General features: G+C 37.3%; 1 protein-coding gene across 3 annotated transcripts in view; it reads right to left on the bottom strand.

The window, feature by feature from the left end:
* FRS2 (fibroblast growth factor receptor substrate 2) overlaps window positions 1-21,131 on the bottom strand; it is a 49,821-nt gene that overhangs the window by 7,967 nt on the left and 20,723 nt on the right. For 2 of the 3 annotated variants that reach the window (XM_064419471.1, XM_064419470.1), the window contains exons 2-6: window positions 9,630-9,735; window positions 7,165-7,256; window positions 5,182-5,368; window positions 2,025-2,183; window positions 1,068-1,231 (exon numbers count right to left, since the gene is read on the bottom strand). In XM_064419471.1, coding sequence (XP_064275541.1) covers window positions 1,068-1,231; window positions 2,025-2,183; window positions 5,182-5,368; window positions 7,165-7,230 — 576 coding nt within the window. In that variant the 5' untranslated portion in view covers window positions 7,231-7,256; window positions 9,630-9,735. Of the gene's footprint in view, window positions 1-1,067; window positions 1,232-2,024; window positions 2,184-5,181; window positions 5,369-7,164; window positions 7,257-9,629; window positions 9,736-18,375; window positions 18,395-21,131 lie in introns of those variants that run through there. The other variant, XM_064419472.1, reaches the window with a different exon arrangement.

Below are 21,131 nucleotides of genomic sequence, written 5' to 3'. Positions count from 1 at the left end.
GATAATTATTTTTATTTGATGTTTTATCTAAGTTGTGCTGTAGTTCTAGAGGTTGGCTCTAATCAAGGCCACCTTGGGCTGCTCCAACTTAGCTCATAACTTTACCTGGGCAGATCACTACAGAGATCACACAGAGCTCTACTTTGTTGTCCCTTACCAGTGACCAACAATTACTTTGGCTACGTTTATGTTTGTAACTTCCACACTGCAAGGAAACCTACTGTCCCTACAAGGGAAAAAAACACCCAACCAAAAAGAAAACTACAGAGAGACCTAAGAAAACCCTTGGTCTCTTGCCTTGTACTACTCCAGGAACAAAAAGAGAGATTCAGTCCACAGGAAGAACTACCCATTCTTTCTTCAAGAGCCAACAGCTTCCTAAGAACAGGAACTTGTAGAAAAATATACAATTCCATATGAAGTGTGGCACTCAGAATTAAAAAGAAGCAGGAGTTGGCACTGTATGTCACTAAGAAAGGCAGAGATACCCTCTGAGGTTATATCCCTCCAATTTCCACAGTGGATCAATACAAGGCTGAATGGGAAAAACTGGATTCCTTCTCTAAATTTTAATTCTATGTCTGGATACTCAAACAGCTAAAGTAGTATTTTACAGCAGCAGCCATGTAGCTTGCCAATCTCTCTGTCAAGTTCTTGACTCCTTTTTGATATAGAGGACTGGAGGTCCTTTCTAACATAAATTATTCCATGACTTCTATTTGGCAAATAGAAGACTTACATATAAAGAAGCTTTTTGACCAGGATCTCTCATTATAATGTAAAATTACTCATGTTTAAAAATAGCTACTGAAATTTTTGAAAAGAGTATACTGCAAGCACATACTTTCTGTATATTTATTTTTATATAAAATATAAATTCCTCAGCAAGCCATTTTACAAAGTATCATTTTAAAGAGGCAAGGCAAACACTTTTCTGAGGCAGTTAAAATACTTTAGGAATACATTACACCTGATACAGAAACGCAAGTGAAAGCCTACAGAACAATCATTAGAAAAATCTGAAGTAATGTAGAACCTCAGTGGTACAAAGGGAAAAAAACACCCACTTGCTCCTCTGCTACAAGTAAAGGATGTGTTGATTCTTCACCAACAGAGGGGAGGCGTGCGCTGCCGACAGAAGGATGTCTGCTGGAAGGGTGTGATGAAGCATCTCCAAAAGATGGGTATCTGGGATAGCCGTTGGGTAAACTTTGTGCATTGAATCCAGGAGCTGATTCAATCAGACAAAACCATATTAAAATAGAACATTTTACTGTATATGAATCAGATATAAAGTATCTTAAGTTTAATTTTCAAAAGAGAAAGTAAAATATGTAAAACAATATTAAATATTCACAAAGCTCAACTTTGCTTGGAGGAAAGAAATGGAAAACAGAACAGCATCCCAGTATTTAACCAGAACACATTTGTAAAGCAACCACTGAAAACTAGGTGTATTACACACCTAGTAAAATCCCTCCAACTTCTCTTTCCCCCATTAATATCTCCCCTGACAAACAAGAGACTCCTTTATCTAAGCTTCCATTTCTCTGAAATCATCTGAATAAACTGGAATTCCCAGATTCAAATATCAAGCCATCTGCCTGAGATTTCAAAAATATCAGAAAATTTTAGGTAAATACTTCACTCATCCATTCACCTAGCCATAGCAAAAGAAAGATTTCAACCAAACTGCACATGTGATTTACACTTTTTTTTCCCCTAATAAAAATATTTCTCAACATTAACATTTTTCTGAAATGCTACAGGTAAAGCATATCATAAAGCCATTCAATAGGTGCATTCATAAGTGTTCTTATGCAACAACTAAGTACCCAAAATTTACTTCTTGAAGATAATCCTCAGCAAGTACCTCGAGAGAATGCATTACTAGTAATTAGCCTCTCAGCTTTAAATTAGCCTTCTTTTTAATTACTTGAAAATTAAATTCAAATCAAATGCTATTTTTGGTTAAGCACTACATTACACTCAGGTATGTCATCTGACAGTAGAACCATACTTACTGGTAGGTGTTCGAGGGGTTCTTGGTACTTCCAACTCAGTTTGATGATTATTCCTTTCTACTACTGGCTCTTCTACCACATTTATGCTATTATTCTGCATTATCTCTTGTAACATGTTAAATAGCTCTTCTGCCCGAGCGCACTTAAAGGCAAAGATTCCTATAAATACATCAAAAAAAAAATCAAAATCCTGTAACTCAGACACATGCCTTACAATATATATAACTTCCAAGAAATAGAACTGGAATCCACATAATGAATACCTGTTAAAGAAGCAAAAATGTTATGAAATTTTTATTGCACCAAAACACACAAAATTACTATGACAACCTTTAAAGTGGTTATCTAATAGAAGAATAAACCCATGCACCAAATGTTAAATTAGAACAGAAAACTGGTTCAGTTAGGAGCAAAACTAAGTTTTGAGTGCTAAATGAGGGGAAAAATAAAGTTGTTTTTTTTTTGGTTTTAGCTAATATAAAGGATACCTGTTAAATAAATATGTATTTAAAAAACATTAAATGAAACTACGGTGGTGCTACACAGCTGTATTTCCTAAATCAGATTTCTATTAAACTACCACAAAAATAAGATACCTGCACAACAGAAAAGGATTTAAACACTGGGTAGAAGTTTAGTTTCTTTAAGAAGACTAAAATGAAGAGCTAGGAAGACAAACTGTGTGAAACAGACAGAAACAAACTAATTGCTTTAGGCTAAAGGATAGACACAGAGCACAAAGTTAGCAGCAATACCGTGTATTTTGTGTGTGTATTGTGCCACTTTGCCTTTGAACAGCAGGGAGTGTCCCAACTTACCCTCACCAGCAAAGTCGCAGCTTTGGATTATTCTTCCATTGAAAGCATGAAGTTAAAGTTGACATGCTTGTTAAACGTGGGTGCAGGTGCTCATTTTTTAAAGTGAGTATTACAATCTTAAAACAGTCTTTACTGAAAACTACCTACCTATATATAGCCACTTCTGTAATGTGAACATGCTGGCAATTATTACCATCATATATTTATTTAGGGATGCAAAGCTGTGACAGATTAGAACCAGCAGAAATGCTTCACAAGGCAGAAGTTCACACAACCCCAGCTGGGAATACACCAAATGGGCCATGAGGATGCTTAGCTATCAATATGCAGCTGCTGCACTGAATAAGCTTCATGTCTGCAACACTGCAGCTATAGAATTTCTCCTACTGTATGTCCCTGACCCCTAATCCAGCCATGTAAATAGTCCACGTTTAATATTTTGTAAAATTCTGAACATTCACATTGGATATTTGAATCTTAATGGACAAAACCCAGAATTTTTAAAAATCTAGGTTCACAAACTTTAAAAAGCTCCCAGTAGGTTTCTGAGAAATTCAGCTGCCTTTAAATACATTCATATTAAATACAATATGATCTGTCACACAACATGGTGACATACCAACTTCTCCAGGTTTTATATCCTGAATTATCTGTTAGATGTGCTCCCAAGACATGTCTGCAAGGTTTTTAATACCTAGCACAAACTCAATGTTTCACCATCATTGCTTCTCACAACTTAACAATAGAAATAACTTGATATTAAAGGAAAAACAGAAACAAGAATCCTGACTAATGCAAGAAGTTGCTGGGCAGTATTCAGGGAATTCTCAAATGAAAAACTTCTTGGTCATCCCATGAAGTGAAGTTTTGCAATTGTGCCCACAAAACCCACTGTAGGTCTCAGGAACAATGTTCCATTGCAAAAGGGCAGCAGAGAACACTTTCTGCCAGATTTCTTTTTTTCCCAATATTCACAGTATTTTAGTATTACATAAGGAAGGCAAGAAACAAAGAGGAAGGAAAGGGTTGCTGCTTACACAGCCTGCTTAATCTTGTTTATAAGAAAAAAGGAAAAATTAGAAGGAAAGCAGAGAAGTCAATTAGACTTGGTGTAAGATTTTGCAGACTCTAGATTGTAGAGAATAATCCTCAAATTAGTATTTCAATTAAGTATTATTAGTATCTGTTTTCAATGTTCAGAAGAAACAGTAAATTCAACTGCAAAACCCATTAAAGTGATTATCTTCAAAACAAAGTTTATTACTTTAAGAATTATGAAAATTTAGTTTAGTATGGAGTATACTTCAATGTTTGAAAATATCTCCATTTCTCATTAGGAGATGAACTGAGAGTGCCTTTTAAATTCCCTTTAAAAAAAAACAACTTGTCTTCCTTTACCTCTGCTTGGACAATGAACATTGACTATGTTTATATGTGATCCAATTCTTCCATCTTTCTGAATTTTAACAGTGAAATTAAAAAAAAAAAAAACTATGATTTCACAGTGTCTAAAATTATTGATAAGAACACTGGTAAATGCCAAAAATCCAGAAGAACATTGGAACTTAACTTCACAACATATGAATGCATAAGAATTCCAACCACACACAGCTATTTCACAGTAGGAAGATGCAAAACAAAGCTGAGAGCTCAACAGAAACAGCTGTTCCCTCAGGGTCTGCTGCAGGGAAGAGAGAAACACCTGAATATTCTCACAGGGAGCCAACCTTGGCCAAGGCATGGTCTGGGTACTGGAAAGGTAACCATCTTTTTCCTATGAAAGCCATTCAAAAAATAACTAAGCACAGCTGAAGTATACACACCTCATACAAAGACGTCAAAATTTGAGAATTATGTAATTGATATTAATGAAAGTGGTATTTGCTTTAGGAAGAGGATGAAATACAAATACATTACTGAAGGCAATAATAAGTTGGGGACATCCTGTTTATATCAGTGCTCCAGGCTTTTAAAACTTTAAAAAATGAGAATTCGTTGAATTCTGAGGAGATTCCTCCACAGTTTCTGATTCTACTGCCACCCCCTGAAAGTTAAGTCAACCTCTGAGGCAGGAGAATTTCCCTGTGAAAACCACATCCTAAGTTGACCAAAAGAATACTCACACAGAAGCTTGAAGTCCTCCGGACCTACAAATGCCGAAAACTGTGCAACTCAAATCCTCATTCTATCAGAAGTAGTTCCTCATAAGGGATTCTTTTTCCATACACCACATTCACATACAGAACTATAGCCTTTATAACTCTTGCCAAAGGACTGGCAAATATCTTCCACCATCAAATACATTTCCAAAAAGCTTTATATACAACATTTCCACATACCTTGTCCAGTTTGACACCTTCGACCACTTTCAAAAGAGAAAAGATTTGAGTCATAGCCATAGCGACGGAGACAGAGGTAGTGCCATTTTACAGAGTCCCTTTTACGGGTGTACAAAACTAGTTCTGTGTCTGTAAGTTCCATTATGCCAGAACCCAGTTCATTACCATCATCATCCACATTAATAACCTATAAAAAAGAAATTAAAAAGCATTAGGTAATTACTCTTTTGAGAAACAACGCCACTTTTAATAGTCTTAATGCCTGGCTGGTACACTCCATCTGTGCTATTGCATTAGTTAAAATCCTTGAAGTGAATGTTTAAAAAAAAACAAAAAAATAACTTAACAAACTCGTTTCTGTGCTACCCTAACCCAGAATTTAAAAAATTAAAATAATACTTATTTAAAAACAATACAAATGAGGCTGCCTCACATTACTGTAAAATCTGATGAGAAATTTAAAGTAGAAGAGATTTGTAAGTTAAATATTTTTTAAACTGGCTTTATGTACATATTCTAGTGTTCCCACAAGGATAAGGCATACCTCAGATAATGGAATCTTTCAGAGCCCAATTTCTAAAAAAAAAAAATATTTGCTTTGTCATATAACCCTGCTTACAGTTGGGAAAAAGGAATGAGAAAGGGTAAGTGGCTCCAAGATAAAGCTTCCTTCACATACATGTATAGCCTTGCACTGTGCTGAATCCCCCAACAGTTTTAAGCATTTTGCTGCCTTTTTTAAGTCAACAAATAATTCAAATACTTTATAGTTATCTTGTGTGAAAAGATGTGTATAAAGCTAAACTCTTACTCTTTCTGCTTTTAAGTCAGTTTTGAGGCCATCTGCATTCTTTACAGAATTTGGACAATATATCTTTCCCCTCTACTTTACCTCACAATGCTGCTTTTAGTAGGATTCTTTCTTAATCAATAAAAAAGCTACCAAAAAAATCCCTACAAAATTAATGCTACTCCTTAAAAATACATTTTCAACTTGAAATCTAGTCAATTGAAAAGAATTAGGAATCGTTTCATCTGCCTGTGAGGCTCATGCCCATTTTCCTCATTTTGCAGATCACATTCCTTCATCTCTCCCTCCCCCACCCCCCCCCCCGCTAAACAAACAATAGAGAAATTCTACAAGGAGAAAAATAGGAACGAGTTACACAAAGTGGTGCATAAAGAGCAAGAAAACAGAAAAATATTTTATCCTTCAGCTTTCTTAACTGATAATATTAAACATTTCCAGAAATTCCCATGGCTTTAAAGCTCATTTCATTGTTGCCCTAAGGCAACACATGAATCAATTTTCACTGTGGAAGCATTACATTCTTACAACTCAGACAGTTTGGAGCACAGAAGCAAATCTGACTTGTGTGACCTATGCAAAGGTATGTTGACTTACAGACACTGACTTCAGCTGCTCATGCTTAGCAAGTCAAGCACATGAACGAGTGTTCGCAGGCTTATAAATTCCAGAGATTTTTGAGACAAAAAAGCACTCAGAAATAAAATTTCTCCACATAAAGGACAAAAGTTTTCAAAATGTATAATCAGTGGCAATCTTCAAGTAAAATCAGCCGTCCTAAAATTTTCTGTTGATGACCCCACATTCAGGTTTAGCTTTCCCCAAAAGCTATTTATTCCCTTATGCTAAGGACTCCTTTCCCAATGTAACCTTCTTTATCTTCCACAAGCAACACCCCTTACTTGGGCTCTACCAACTGAAATGGGGATGCATGAAAATCACAGGCTCCTTCTTTGTCCTGAAGATCAAAACTGTTCTAAAAAGCCTACCCTGTCCAGGGACTGCTGAGAAGAGAGGGTCTCTCAAAGGCACAAGAGAAACCTGTAGCCACAGCACCTGCAACTCTGCAGTGTTTCAACTGTTCAGAAATTTGCACTCTATTTTCATTACCTTTTTTTTTAATCACAGACTTAGTCTGTAAGAAAGCAACACAGCACATCACACCAGATGCATACCTTAAACTTGTTTCGGTGGTTATCTGGGACAGTTTCTTTATCTGGACAGCTACAACAGCTACCCATGACTTCTTTAGAAGACCATCTGATCTCTAAAGAGAAAAACAACCAACAAAATGATCATTTAGTTGAAATAAAAATGAAGTAACATCAACAAACAACCCAGTGCAAATTAGTCTGACATACAATTCTTCATAATGAATCTTCCAATGACACTGAATAAAAAAGTCAACGTAGATACTACAAATATGATAGTTAATTTGGATTTGACAGTAAGGAGTGGCAACACTGAGCTGTTAAAGTCCTACCAATAACTCAACTTGAGGTTACTACCAAACAGTCTCATTTGATTTGTCACCTTAATTCCCATGGTAGCAGCTTGGGAAAACAAAACCCAGCCACTCATTGCATGAGATTTTAATTTCCTAAACCAGGCTTTTACACACGGCAGCTATGTGGATTCCAGTTCAGTCTAAATGAGCACTCCCTGGCTCAGGAGCACAGCACCAGAGACACCCCGAGAAGCCCTGGGCTGTAGCAGGTTCCCAGGCACAGGCAACACAAAGAGCCCATATGGCAGTCCTGAAAGGCTGCCCTGGCTTGGGCAGCTCCAGGGGCTCCGGGAGGGCTTCCAGGCCTGCAGGCAGCCCTCTGCTGGCAGCCATGCACTGAGGCTCTGTGCTTCCAATTTAGAGTATTTCCCATGTGGCAGTGTATATCAAACTATGTAATCAAAGACAAGGGAAGGAAAAAAAAAACACATTCAACACAAATATTTTAAAACTTGGGGTTTTCTTATTTCTATTAAGTTCCATTTGGATTAAATTGTGTTACACATTCGTGTTAAAACAGTAAAATACTCAAGTAACACTGAATAGCATAGCTAAAGTAATAAAACAAAAAAACTACCTTGATATTTTTGGTCTTTTCATTTAAAGATTTCTGTGTGTATGGCAAAACTTTCACAAAACAGTTTAATAAAATGTTCACAGAAGTTTCACAACTTGCTGTTTCATGCTCTGCCACCATGAAAAAGGGGGTGTCTCTGTTCTTAAATGCAAGAAAGTCTGAGAAAATAAAAACTTAACCCATTCACATCATCTTTATATTGGATAAGAACTAAAATTTCCACTACACAAATGAAAAATGGTGCAAAATCCTGGAAGAGAGCTATTAAGTCAACAAGATATATAACATTAGAAATCAAGAAGAAAGAAGATGGTATGGGCTAAGTTTTCCTGACTAGAGGAAAAAAATCCAATGCCATCATCTTAAGAAAACCATGACTTGGTTTCTAGACAAGCATTTGTATTAGTATGCAGCAGTGGCGTCCATGTAGCTCTTTAGTGTGCTAAGGGATAAGATGCAGCTAACTCTTCCACTTTTTTTTCCATCAGAAAAGCCACTCTAAAGAGATACTCCTACTCTAGAGACTGTATAAATCAGCCACCAAGAATCCCCTACAGAGGTAACAACGCTGCTCCAATTAATCCATTGATAAAGAGGCAAAATACCAGACACCTAATCAAAATAATCAATTCTTTAATGTCATTTCTGGCCATAACATGAAAACATGCATTATGTTGACAAAGATTTTTTTTCCCAACTCAAAATTAAACTGGGTGTTGCATGTTTGCTTCTACTGCTGCAGAGAGAAGCTATGCTGTACACGACCTTTTTTTTTTCCTTTGCACTGTGAAGTTTTAAAATTTTTATAGTAGTAGTAGCAGTAGTTGTAGTAGTAGTAGTTCTTCCTCTTATATTCAGAAAGGCAGACACAGGTGATAACACCTGATCCTGGTTTCCTACCCTGGCACCCCTCAGCGCTTCACTACAGTAATGCTCAGATGTTCTTGTCAGCCTGCTACTACTTTAGCCTGAAAATGCCCTGCTATGAAGAGCAAGAGGTGACAGTAGCCCCAGAGCAGACTCACAGTCAATACTCTGGTCCATACAACGTAGTTGCATATGCCTCAAGCAGCCTTTGGGCACAAATGCAAGCATTTAATAAAGCCCAGACTTAGACCTCCTCAAATGTTTTTTGTACGGCAAACAGAACTACATAGCTGCATGCTGTTAGTATCAGACTTTCTATGCATTCAGCATGAAATAACTGACCAAGTCTGTTGACTACAGATACCTGCTTCTTTAAAAAAACTTTTAAAAAACCCCAGAACTTAAAATGCAAAGCACTTTGGAGAAAAAAAATCACTAGAGTTGCAAGAAGAAAGCTGTAGTATATTGTGTATATCAAGATGTTTGAAGCACAGCCTCTGAACCTCAGGAACAACAAAGGGTATATAATCAATAATCATACAAGCTTGTTATTTTGTCTCAAATATGCTCTAATATCAATATTTCAGAAAACCAAGAACTGAAATGCAGCTTCAAAGGACAAATGTGAATCAAGGCTATGAAGAAGAAATTAAACAGCTAGGGAACTGGCAGAATCAAAAATCACTCACCTAGATTTGGCCATTAATATTCCCAGCCTCTGCTGCAGCACCAGGGCTTCTGTCATACTCAAAGTGTCATGCTGTCTTGTCACAGAACTAATCATTGGACCTAGAACTAGAAGGGTAAATTAAAATAACTTATTTTTTCTTGTTTTTAAGATGCCAGTTAGTAAACTAACAAAAATACATGCTTTTGTTTATAATTATTTTGTGAGTATTATGTCAAGCAAGGTCTTCATGATGTTTTAGGTAAGACTGACCTCTGAGTTGCCCTGCCATTTCAATGCTATGGAAGAAAATCATCTGGCACTCCTTTCTGCAATGTAGCCTGTCACACTGGGGACTCCATTCATTCTCTTCTCACTGCATACCCAGTTCAGTGTGGAAATGACAGATGTGAAGCTCCTGTTATCCTCAGTGCATACCAACCCAAACCAAACCAAACCACAGCAGACAAACAGAGGAACATGTACAACTCACTCTATTTAACTCTCTCTTGCTTATCCTACTGAACATACACAAATGCTGACTTGTATGGCTAACACATCACCCTTTCTCTGCTTCCCTCATGATTCTTGCTCCATGACATTAACCATAAATTGCTTGCTTTTACTTCCCCACCCCCTGGATTACTCTCACACTAGCTAGGCACTCACATTTAACACTTAAAGCTAACTGCTACTTCCATCATGCTAACAGCTGGCAGTCTCTGTTCTCAGTTTGTAAAATTGCCAAACAAGCACTTGATGTTTCCTTTGATGCTGCTTATTAAACTCAAGAGAAGGGCTAATTTCTCAGAATAATACTTTATGTCTATGCAAACTTCTTTGAGACCACTGCAGCTTTGCTTATACATTTTTTGCTGCAATTCTTTGTATTCATCAGCTGTATTGCCCTTGGATTAAAATCAACTTGGCAAACCAAAGAACTCTGATTCTTGCATAATATCACCTGTAATGTAGTCCTAATTTCATCCCAGGTCCTAGGCATGACTATATCAGTTGCAGAACCCTCTTACTTGTGAAGAAATTGTGCAAGAGATTACCAGAAACTCAACACTAGCAAATGCAAAAATAACACTCCTAGCAAAGGAGCACTATCTGTTTGGAAAGATCAGTCACACAGTCATGCAGTCCAACGCAAATTCTAGCTGGACAGCTATCATAAAGCAAATGAAACATAACTGTTTGGAAACACTTAAACGTACCAAACCAAAAATACAATTCTATTGTATGAATCCATAGGATACACACAGATGTAGTAATGTATGCCATCAGGCCTCCCCTCTCAAAAAAGACAGGGTAAAAGCAGAAATATGCTACTTAGACAACTCGGCCTGAAAAAAGGAGCACACAGAGCATGAGTACAGAATTAGAGATGACAAAGAGAACAAATAAAGCACAACTATTTTCCAAATGCAACCATTAGGGAACAGCAGTTGACGTTATTAAGGGGGGTTCAAACACATAAAGTTCTTTTTTGCAGATGGTCTGTAGCTAAGCTTTGTGATCTGCAATGTCTTGTAAGAATGAGTTCCAAAAAGTTAAAGATTCAGAAAATAAATTGGACAAATGTAAGCTCCACAAAGAACTTTAAAACTCAACAATGTCATATCTTACTCAAAAAGTCTCTAAGGTGCAGATACGTAGAAAGGTGTTAAGGAATGATCAAAAAATGCTCCTTCTTACTACTCCCTTCCCTATATATTTACTACTGGCTCTCAGAATTTACTATTTACTGTCAGAAACAGGATACTGGACAAACTGATACTTCAAGTGTGACCGATTAAAGCCATTCTGAGTAACATATATGGATGATATCAACTCAGCGTAAATTTGTGAGTGCTCTGCAATAAGACATTAAAAAAAGGAAATAAGTAACAACTTATATTTAACTTGAAACTAAACTCTAGATTTCACAAAGGTACCACAAGGTAAATTTATTGAACTGCTTGACAGAGGTGTACTTTTGCATACAGTTGTGTACCTATCCCTCTGCAAGGCCACACTTTGGTTATGGGATGTCCCTACCCAATCTAGCTGGTATTATTAAACTGTGATTTTGGTCAGGTTAGATTTCTGCTGGCTTAGTGTACCAAACCAGCTAGCAGAGAGTCTAGCAAGTACCAGAGCCAGCTGGCGGCAGAATCACAGCCTTAGCCACATCCACCCAGTTTTCAGAAAAATTAGCCATTTTACTAACTACTGGGATTGAAGTTTACCAAATTCCCTGCTAAAATTTTCAGAACAGGTGAATAGAAAGAGGGAGCAGAAAACCTGACCCACCCACTCTGGTGAAATCTTAGGAGGTACTCATTAGAAAAATAATTAAAATTAAAATGTTCATAAGCCAGCTATCCTAATGCAAGTATGTTTGCACTGGTCTTTACCTTGGTATTTTTCTAGCAGTTTTAAACCTTTTACGTGGTTTGGCCACCTAAAGCAGAGTAGCCTATTTCAGTTACCTAAGAATGATTCTTAAACAATCTAAACAGAGTTTTATAATGGATTAAAGAAAGCACACAAACTTGCAGCACCTCACTTCTTTTAAATGTAAAGCAATAACAAAATTCTCCAAACAGCTCCTTCCAATCACAAGTTGGCTGTTTACTCAGTTCAGGACTTTTTAAAGTTTTCCCAGATTGCAAAATATTTACCCAAACTTAAACATACAAGAAAAAGCAGACATTTCCAAGTCACAACCCTAAGTTATGTCTACAATGTCAAATTTAGTAGCTGTAAGTTCCCACTCACAAAGCATCAGTGATGGTTGGGTGCAGTCCTGCAAGGAGGGTGAAAGGGATGGAGAGTATCTTCTGCTTGTCCCTAACTCATTCATTACTGCATGGCAAGGGAAAACATCCCAGGCAAGGCAAACCAGGACCAACACTCATCTAAACCTTGTTAATGGAGTGAAAGGTAGGAACTGCTGCAACTTCACTAAGATTTATTACTTGGCTTTGTGAAGTAAAATGTGGCTCTTTCCCTCACAGATTAAGCAGGGCCAACAAGTTACGCTAATCTCTCAGAAGTCAAGGAAGACAAGGCAGCAGTGTAAACAAGAGTGGTTACTTTAAAAAGAACTACACAGTCAAAAGCTTGCAGATATTCTAACATGTGCAATTCTGCAGTCTCTCCAGGCTGGGAATGATCCAAACAAGGTGTGTATTCCCCTTGCACAAGAAAGGCCACAGTAGTCACCCCATTCAACTCAGGTCATGGCTGCAAAGCTGATGTAAAAGCTGGTTTTAACTTAGTTCTGCATGCTCTGGTTGCAGAATCAAACATTAACTTCAGGAGATATTTTCCGTACAGATAAGTTTCTCTCACAAACCTCCTAAAAATCAGGGAGAGAAAACCCCAAACCACAGGACACCTCAGAAAAGGCGGGAGAAGCAAGGGTGCTTCGTGTGTTAACCCATTTTTGCACGGTCTTTTCAAAGTGGCCTTCCAGAGCACCAGCTTGCCACAGCGCTAGGTCCTCTGCTATGTCTTTCCATTTAGTGTGTAAGAAACAGAGTCCAAACGTTGGATGTCTAAATTGCATCTAAACTAGACACTAGGAGTAAATATCACAAATAATGTGCTAGACAATTGAACACACTGAAAGAGCAAAACTAATTTGGATAACTTCCTGCCAAAGTTCAAAATTCCTGGCCCTCAAGAATTTGGATGCTGACACTTCCAGAGGGATTCAGAGAAGTACCCCAAATTTAGTATTACAGTGAGCTTCAGTACACCTGCCCATCCTGCAATCTCACAGGCAAATAGGAAATACTTGAAGAAATCACAACCAAATCCCTACAGATACATTCTAACTCATTTTCTCTGTTTCTGAGCACTTTTTGATGTCAATGGTTTAACTAAGCAGGTGATAATTTCACCTGGAAAGTGTTGCCTCAGAGATTAAACTGAGAGTATAAACTTGAACATTTCAGGTTATACATAGAAAATTTCTAAGTAACTCATTACACCCTATCCTCATTAACCAGAGTAGTCAATACAGCAAAACACCTTTTAGCTTTCCACACAAAATAAACTTTGTATGAAAGTGTAAGACAGAAGACAAATAAGAGAAACCAATTTCACATGTAAGAAAAATGGTATTTAGCAAGACAGTGACTGTTTTATTGGCATGCTATTAATTTCAAAATATAGGTGAAGGATGCTGAATGGTACTGCAGTCAGTCTTGAATTTTGCTGGTAGCTGAAAACTGCCCATTTCAAAACTGGCTAGTGCAACAGATGAAATGGATAACCTCTGTACCTAATGTGATATATCCTATGTCTTTAGAGTTGTGATGTAATCCATGCTGGCAAATTCTACATAATTTAAGAATCCTGGTATCCTACTCAGACTTAAAATAACCTATACTTTGACCTTCTGTTTATTTTGGCTAGCATATCTTCACTGTCATGAAGCCAAGTTTTTCAATTGGAAAACAAAATGTTTCTGGTACATGGGACTCCCACGTACCAGACCTCACATGCACATAAGAGATGAAGCAATAAAATAAAGCTAGTAATCGTGGAGTGTGGCCTTAAAATCCAAGAGCTTTATTTCCCCAATGGTCAAAAAAAGAGCTTCTTTGCTTTATAATTACCAAAAAGAAAAAAAGTAAAATCTGTACATCAGCAAAGACTGACTTGAATGTTTGGAGTCACAACAGACAAAAGAGGTGCCAAAGCTGGAATGTTGTCCCATGGAAACACAGGGATTTAATGGCATGTGAGTGTTCAGAAGAACAGGGAGAAACCCCATGAGAAATACAGCAAAAGAAGCACAAAATGTTCTCCTTGCCTGCCCACACCTGCCACCATCATTCAAACCTACTCATCTTCTTTCAGGTGCTCTGGAAGGCTCCTGCCTTGCACAGTCTGACCCACAACAACGTAACAACAATTCACACCCAAGAAGCAAACGCGTTTTGGGTAGAAGGCGCTTTGATAGTAAAGCAAACTGAACCAGGGTCAGACACGGTCCTTGCCCTTCATCCACTTGGCAACGATTACTAAGAAAATTAATATTGAAGGTGCCTCACTACCTTAGAAGGATGAAAAAAGCAGTACTAACAAACCATAGCAGAGTTAAAAACTACAATGAAGGAGATCCAAGAAGAAACTAAACATGCTGAGAAATAGTTTGGTGCCGCTGGCTGCAATTAGGGAAAACAAAGTACTAAGGGTTGAGGTGAAGCTGCAGAATCTAGTTTATAACTTTGCTTATGCTAACAGGTGGAGTTTTCACTCAATATTTTTATTAAATGAGCATGTTGTCAGACTTATGATTAAAACACAGCAATAAATGTACACCCTTTCTCTCTTTAGCCCTGTCCAAAGGAAAAAAACAAAAACAAAACAACAAAACTGACATAACCCAAACTAAACTGTAAAAGCTTTCTGGCTCCAATGAAAACAAAATTATTGCAACCACACACCAGCTTGAGCAGACCAGCTTGCCATTTCAGTGCAGTGCCCTCAGAGCCTCTTTGAACACGCCCTGAGGAGGCTGATGCAGGATAACACCAGAACTCGCCCTCTCAGCAGCATTCCTGTGCTGGCACCTTCTGCTGCTGCCAACTGCCTGCTCCTCAAACTCTGAGGAGACTTTTTTTCCCTTACTCTTGCTTTTTAACACTCAGATCACCTCACAACTTGGCCTGTTTTGCTGTATATGTTTTCATATATTTGGATTCAAAATGAACAACAACTTTTTATTTCATGTTTATTAGTGCCATATAAAAATAGCCAATATAATTGAATAAAACTAAAATGCAATAAAATGAAACATTTGAGTCTTGTTTGTTTAAATTCAGAACTAGCAACTGATCTTGAAGAGTCATTATGCAAAAATTTGAAATGGTAGGCTACTATTAAATTAATTCTCTACAGTTCTCCTTAAAAGTGATCATTTCAGCAAAATGCTCAAATTTAGGTGAGATAGTTAAACATTTGCAGGAACACTGTTCAACAGTAATTCCTTTAAAAAAACACATGCTCGTTCTGACAGAAAAGCTTTTATATTTACCACACTTACCACAGAAGTGAAGATTAAAGACCAGGTCAAGTAGCTCAGCTAAGATGAGCAGAGAGAGAACTGCAGCAGGCAGCAATGTTGTGCCAACCCTAAATACTTCATGGCATTTAAGACCAAAATACGCAACACCAATCCTACACCTCTCCACTTTGCTCTAGCATGACATTCTAAGAACTGCATCCCCTTATCCTCAGATGTGATACCCCCATACTTTGGCCTGTCTCAATGCAATATAAAGGGTAAGCACACATTTCCTTTCAGGTACTAGGTTGGTACAACTGTTCTGTTCAACAAGTGCACACAAACACAGATACACATACAGCCTTAAATGGAGTTTCAAATTTTTACCTCAGTGCATTTTGAAAACTCTAGGTCTTTAATGAACATGAGCCTTGAACAGGAGCAAATGCTGTTTGCTTCACCATCCCCATTAGTCCCTCTGAGGATGTGGGAATTCGTTACTTGTTCTACTCTTTAATCGCTCTCCAAAAAATTATCCTCTTACACTAAACTTCCAGAGAAACAAGACTTATGTTTTACTTGGTATCATTTCTAAAACAACTTACACACATGCAAATATTTTTCAATTTCTTAGTGAAACAATTTCTCCAGGTCCACACCACCATATTGTTTCCTGTGAATGTCTGCCAGATTAACTGCATCCTTTTAAAAGAAATAGCAGAACATCAAACTCCAAACCATGACATTACGTTAAACAAGCAAGCATTATAAATTATTTTATTCTTGGAAAATCTGAATCTCTTTTAAAATGTCCTCTAAGAAATGGCATATACTGAAAGCATCATTTTTACACAACAATAAACCAGCAAAAATGGGACTGAAGTTTTAAGAGCTGTGCTATGGAAATCCTTTTTGGATACAGGATCAAGGAGTAAGGCAGGAGATGGGAAAATATAGTGGAAGGCTACAATAATTAAGTAATGGGGCCAAGGAAGAAGAGAGAATCTAGCTTAATTCTTGAAAAGGAAGCCTGACTTGAAATTGTTTAAATAGTGAGTCAGTTCTCCAATATTTAACCACAAATGCCTCGTACAACTTGAGGCCTGATGCTCTTGCCAAGTTTTCAAAAGCCAGTAAAGTGCCAAATCTTGTCATTAAGTAAATGGCATTGAGTTTATATTTTGCAATATTTTAATCCTTGAAATATTGTTTGTTCAAACATTTCAGGAAGGGTTAAGTTCTGCTTTCATGTTTTTGACATGTTTTACACACAATTTTCTAATACATTAATAGAAACTACTCTGGAAAGCCTATGAGGTCTTTCTTACTGAAATATTAAGCAGAATCAGTAAGAAGTTATCAAAACTGAGACCATGCCACTGTGTTTTATTTAAATAAATAAATAAACAAACACAGTTTATATATCATCTTAGTATGTATTCTAAATATGTGCCCTTCTTCATCTAACCATTGCTTCCACTATCAGCAAGTTCTTAGCACTTGGATACAGGGAATCTGGCCTTACCTGAACATCAAGCTTTTATATATGGTTTTTATTTCTTGGAAAACTGACAACCGAATCCTCCCAAGATCTCATTAAAGCTATTAAAAAATAGCTTGCCTTCTTTAATTACCATTTTTCTGTTTTCCACACAGAACTCTTCCCATCACTTTTGAAAGGCTCACAATTTTCTTCGTTCTGTTTACATATCTCCTCATGTGCTTCTTGCACATTTTTTTCTTCCCACTTTAAGGAGACACTCCAATAATCATTTAAACTTACCTACCCTGTAAGGCCCAAAATCATTACATAAAAGGGAAAGATTAACAACAGCTCTAAATCTCAACACCTCTAAATCAAAACTATGCAGATTGGTCATTGAAGCAAAATCCACTGTCTGAGGGTATCTTTTGTCACCACTGAACTGCAGCTGCCAAAAAGCAGGTTTAAATTAAATTTATTTTCTTTGCATTCACAGTGAAGAAGAGCACAAAAACATTTAGTTAATGTGGCTGATTTGCTAAATCATGGTAACTTGATTGCGTAGATGTCTGTCTGCGCTTTGGACTACACCAACTCATTAAAGTTCTGATTGTTAGGACGTGCATGGCAGATTTAAGTAAACCCAATAATCATATTTTTGCACCCAAGCAATTATTTTCTCCTTTTCATTGTTGAATCTCTTACAGTCAATTTTATGTCATTAAACAACTACATCTTTGAGTACTTCTTTGTTAGTGATTTAACACCCTCCCCACTAATCTAGTTGATCCATGCCCTAAAAATTATTTTTCTATTTGAGATGGAAGCTACTAGTATTTTAAAAAGCTATAAAAGTACTACTAGGAGAACATGTATCAACAGAAATGTGGATGTCAGCACATGCATGTCAATATCCACACAGCAGACCAAGGAGCAGGACAAAGATTAAAGCTCAGCTTGCCCCGATAAAGAGGAACACCATTCCCACAGGAGTGCTCCCAGCATCAAGGCCTCATCAGAACAGCCACCAGTGGAGGAGCCTGCAGCCTAACACGAGTTTGCATCTTCCTGTGTATATTGCTCCTTTTCCTGTTACTGCATCCCCAAAACAGACTACTGACACATATTTAAGACGTATGAAATAAATAAAACAGAAAATTAACAGATGCCCCTCCTGTGACTCATGGAAGCTGAAGATTGAGAAAAGCATATCACAACATCTCATGACGATTAAAATACTTATAAAAGATCATGCAAAAATCATTTTGACATTACCAGTCAATAAAGATGCCAGAGATGCCATTAAGATTTTACAGCTTTTTTCTTGTCCCGTGTCACTCACAAGGGATGCTGACTAAACCACTTTGGCACAAGGCTGGCTGCAAGTGGACACAAGAGTGTAGGCAAATTACATCTGTCAGAGAATGCATCTCAGGTAACTTGAAAATCAGAGAAACAAATATCACCTTGCCCTGCCACAGGATCTTGTACTGAATTTTGTTATGCCATTCTTCCTAAAAAGACAAAACTAAATCTCTGATTCTTACGGTAAAATAACTGTCATAGAACCACTGGTTTCACTACAAAGTTAGCATGAGTAACCATTTGCTCTATTTTACTTTTCAACATAATGAATTGTAATATAAGAATGAACATATGGCTTGCAAATGTAGCCACTATTTAGAATTCCTCAATACCATCAGCTGTGGACCTCATTATTTGCTACTATTTAAAAAATTATTTTTTTTTCCCTGGGTCACCTTTTCGAATTTCTATTACCAACTCTATTTCCTGGAAGAGTATGGCCTGGGATGACAGGATTTGAGATGGTGGGAAAAAGGAGAGAAAAAAACAATCTGATTTTGTTCTTTTTTACGAAAAATTTAACTCCTCCCAAGACATTACTGCAGCTTAATCTTCAGGCACTTTACTGTCCCATGCATTCAGATTGAAAGACTGTTTTTGCACAGTGAAGGTGCCCATTTTGAAGAAAGGTTGTTTTTAGTTGACATTGTGTGTCACATGACATTTAGAAATACTGGTACATTTGACTACACAGAAAAATCACATTCTCTTTCTTGCACTGAAATTATCTCCTATTGCCATAAGTGGCAGATATTTAAGGATAAAAAATTACCTTTTAGGATTTTAATTTTCATAACATATGCATGTTTTCTAATCAACAACTGTGATGCCAGAAGGCGTGCACTACATGCTCTCACAAAGCAGTCATATCCAAGATTTGGATTTGTAAGTACCTATGAAGACTGAATAAGCAAGAATGACACAACTAGGTTAAAAAAGAAAAAAAAACCTCCTAAGTGAAAGGCTTAAAGAAGTGCCCTGAACTTTCCCAGCACAGTAGCCTTAAGTTTCAGCTTCAGACAGACTCCACACACCTTCTCTTCTCCTTGGCCATGGGGAATTCCAAGCACTGCAGAGTGTCAAATATCACCTGAAACACTGTAGCCCTCAAACACTGTAGCATACAGATGTTTTGTTTCTCTACAACTGCATTCAGTGGTGATCTCTACATGTTTCTGTACTATTTTGTGACTCAATCTTTTGTGCTGTGAATTCTGTAAGTTCTAGATAATAAGAAAGAGGTTGATGTAGTTTAAATACCACACTAAAATGCCAAACCCTTCTGCATATGGAAAATAAACTGATTTGATTTACAGCTAGCATGAACAAGCTTGCCCTTGCCCATCCATTTTGTTAGCATCTGATGGGCTATATTGAATGCCCATTTTCTCTCATAAAGAATTATTTCTACAAACTGCTGAAGATGTCAAAACTTTACCACCATTACTAACCATGACTACATCAAAACAGCACCCACAGCACACTTTGAAAATGCTATCAATTATACAAGAGGGTCTTGTCTTTACTTGGGACTGAAGCCTTCAAAATTTACCCTCCACAGCTACACAATTTGTGCTTTTTTTCTGATTAACTTCCACATACATTGGAAGCTAGGGGGACCAGCATGTGTAGAGTACTCTACATTAATTCTTCATGTTTATATAATTTTCTCTTTCACAAATCACTATTCAAACTGATCACATTCTGTGATACTGTATGCCAGTGTGCTATTTAATAGTGAAGTAGTACCCCTTGGCAGAGATCACTAGCTTATAAGGTCCAAACAGTAGCTCTGTTGTTAATTTTTTATTATTAAACTTCAAAAAGGCCTTGCAAGCAAGAAACCAAAACAAACGGAATACTGAAGCTCTGCAAATCCTGCAGACCTCCATGTGAGCTGTGGACTCTGAGGCAGTATTGGCTGAAGCAGACGAGTTGTCTCCTTTATGAAGAGTCCCTATTCATAAGTTAGCCACCATCTCCCAAACCAGCAATCCTCAAAATGAAGCTTGCAATCTCAAGGTTCATTTCATCTTCCCATCCCTCTTCTTCTCTCCTGCAGTTCAAGCAGCTCTTTGCAGAAGGCAATGGAGAATTGCAATGGGATAAACTGACTTATGTTCCTCCTCCAGCTAATACATCTCTACCTAAATGTATGTCAAATACCATTTATTGCTACTGAGAAATAAAATACAAAATAATAAAATCCCATAACCACCTGAATTCCAGCTGTCTCAGGCTTTCCTTTCTAGAAATATTTTTTCAGTTACCCATCAATTCCAAACATCAGCAGGTCACTCATAACTCACAACTGTTCATTGTTTTCCTTGCTCAGCTATTTTTTTTAACCTGGACCAGCTTCCTGATCAGGTTCACCACATGAACACTCAAACACGAGTCAGGGGCTGGTGTTGTTTACACCAACAGCACCACAAAGAGAAATGTTCTTTGAAACCCTACCTACAGATACATCTTTGTAGTTACTTATTCCATGTTCCAGTTAAGTAATCAGTCACATCTTACTGTCAATGAAAAGTCACAGGAAACCCGAAAGAAAGGACAGAATAAAGAAGAATTCGGATTTAGGCACATTCTTTTAAACAGAATAATTAAAAGAAAGTTATGGTTCTGACCAATCCATGGGACTTGGAGCTTAATTTTAAAGC

Source organism: Passer domesticus, chromosome 5, assembly GCF_036417665.1.
Source record: "Passer domesticus isolate bPasDom1 chromosome 5, bPasDom1.hap1, whole genome shotgun sequence".
Taxonomy (NCBI): Eukaryota; Metazoa; Chordata; class Aves; order Passeriformes; family Passeridae; genus Passer; species Passer domesticus.
The sequence above is the reverse complement of the archived record's forward strand: the minus strand, read 5'-3'. Positions and strand labels throughout refer to the sequence as shown.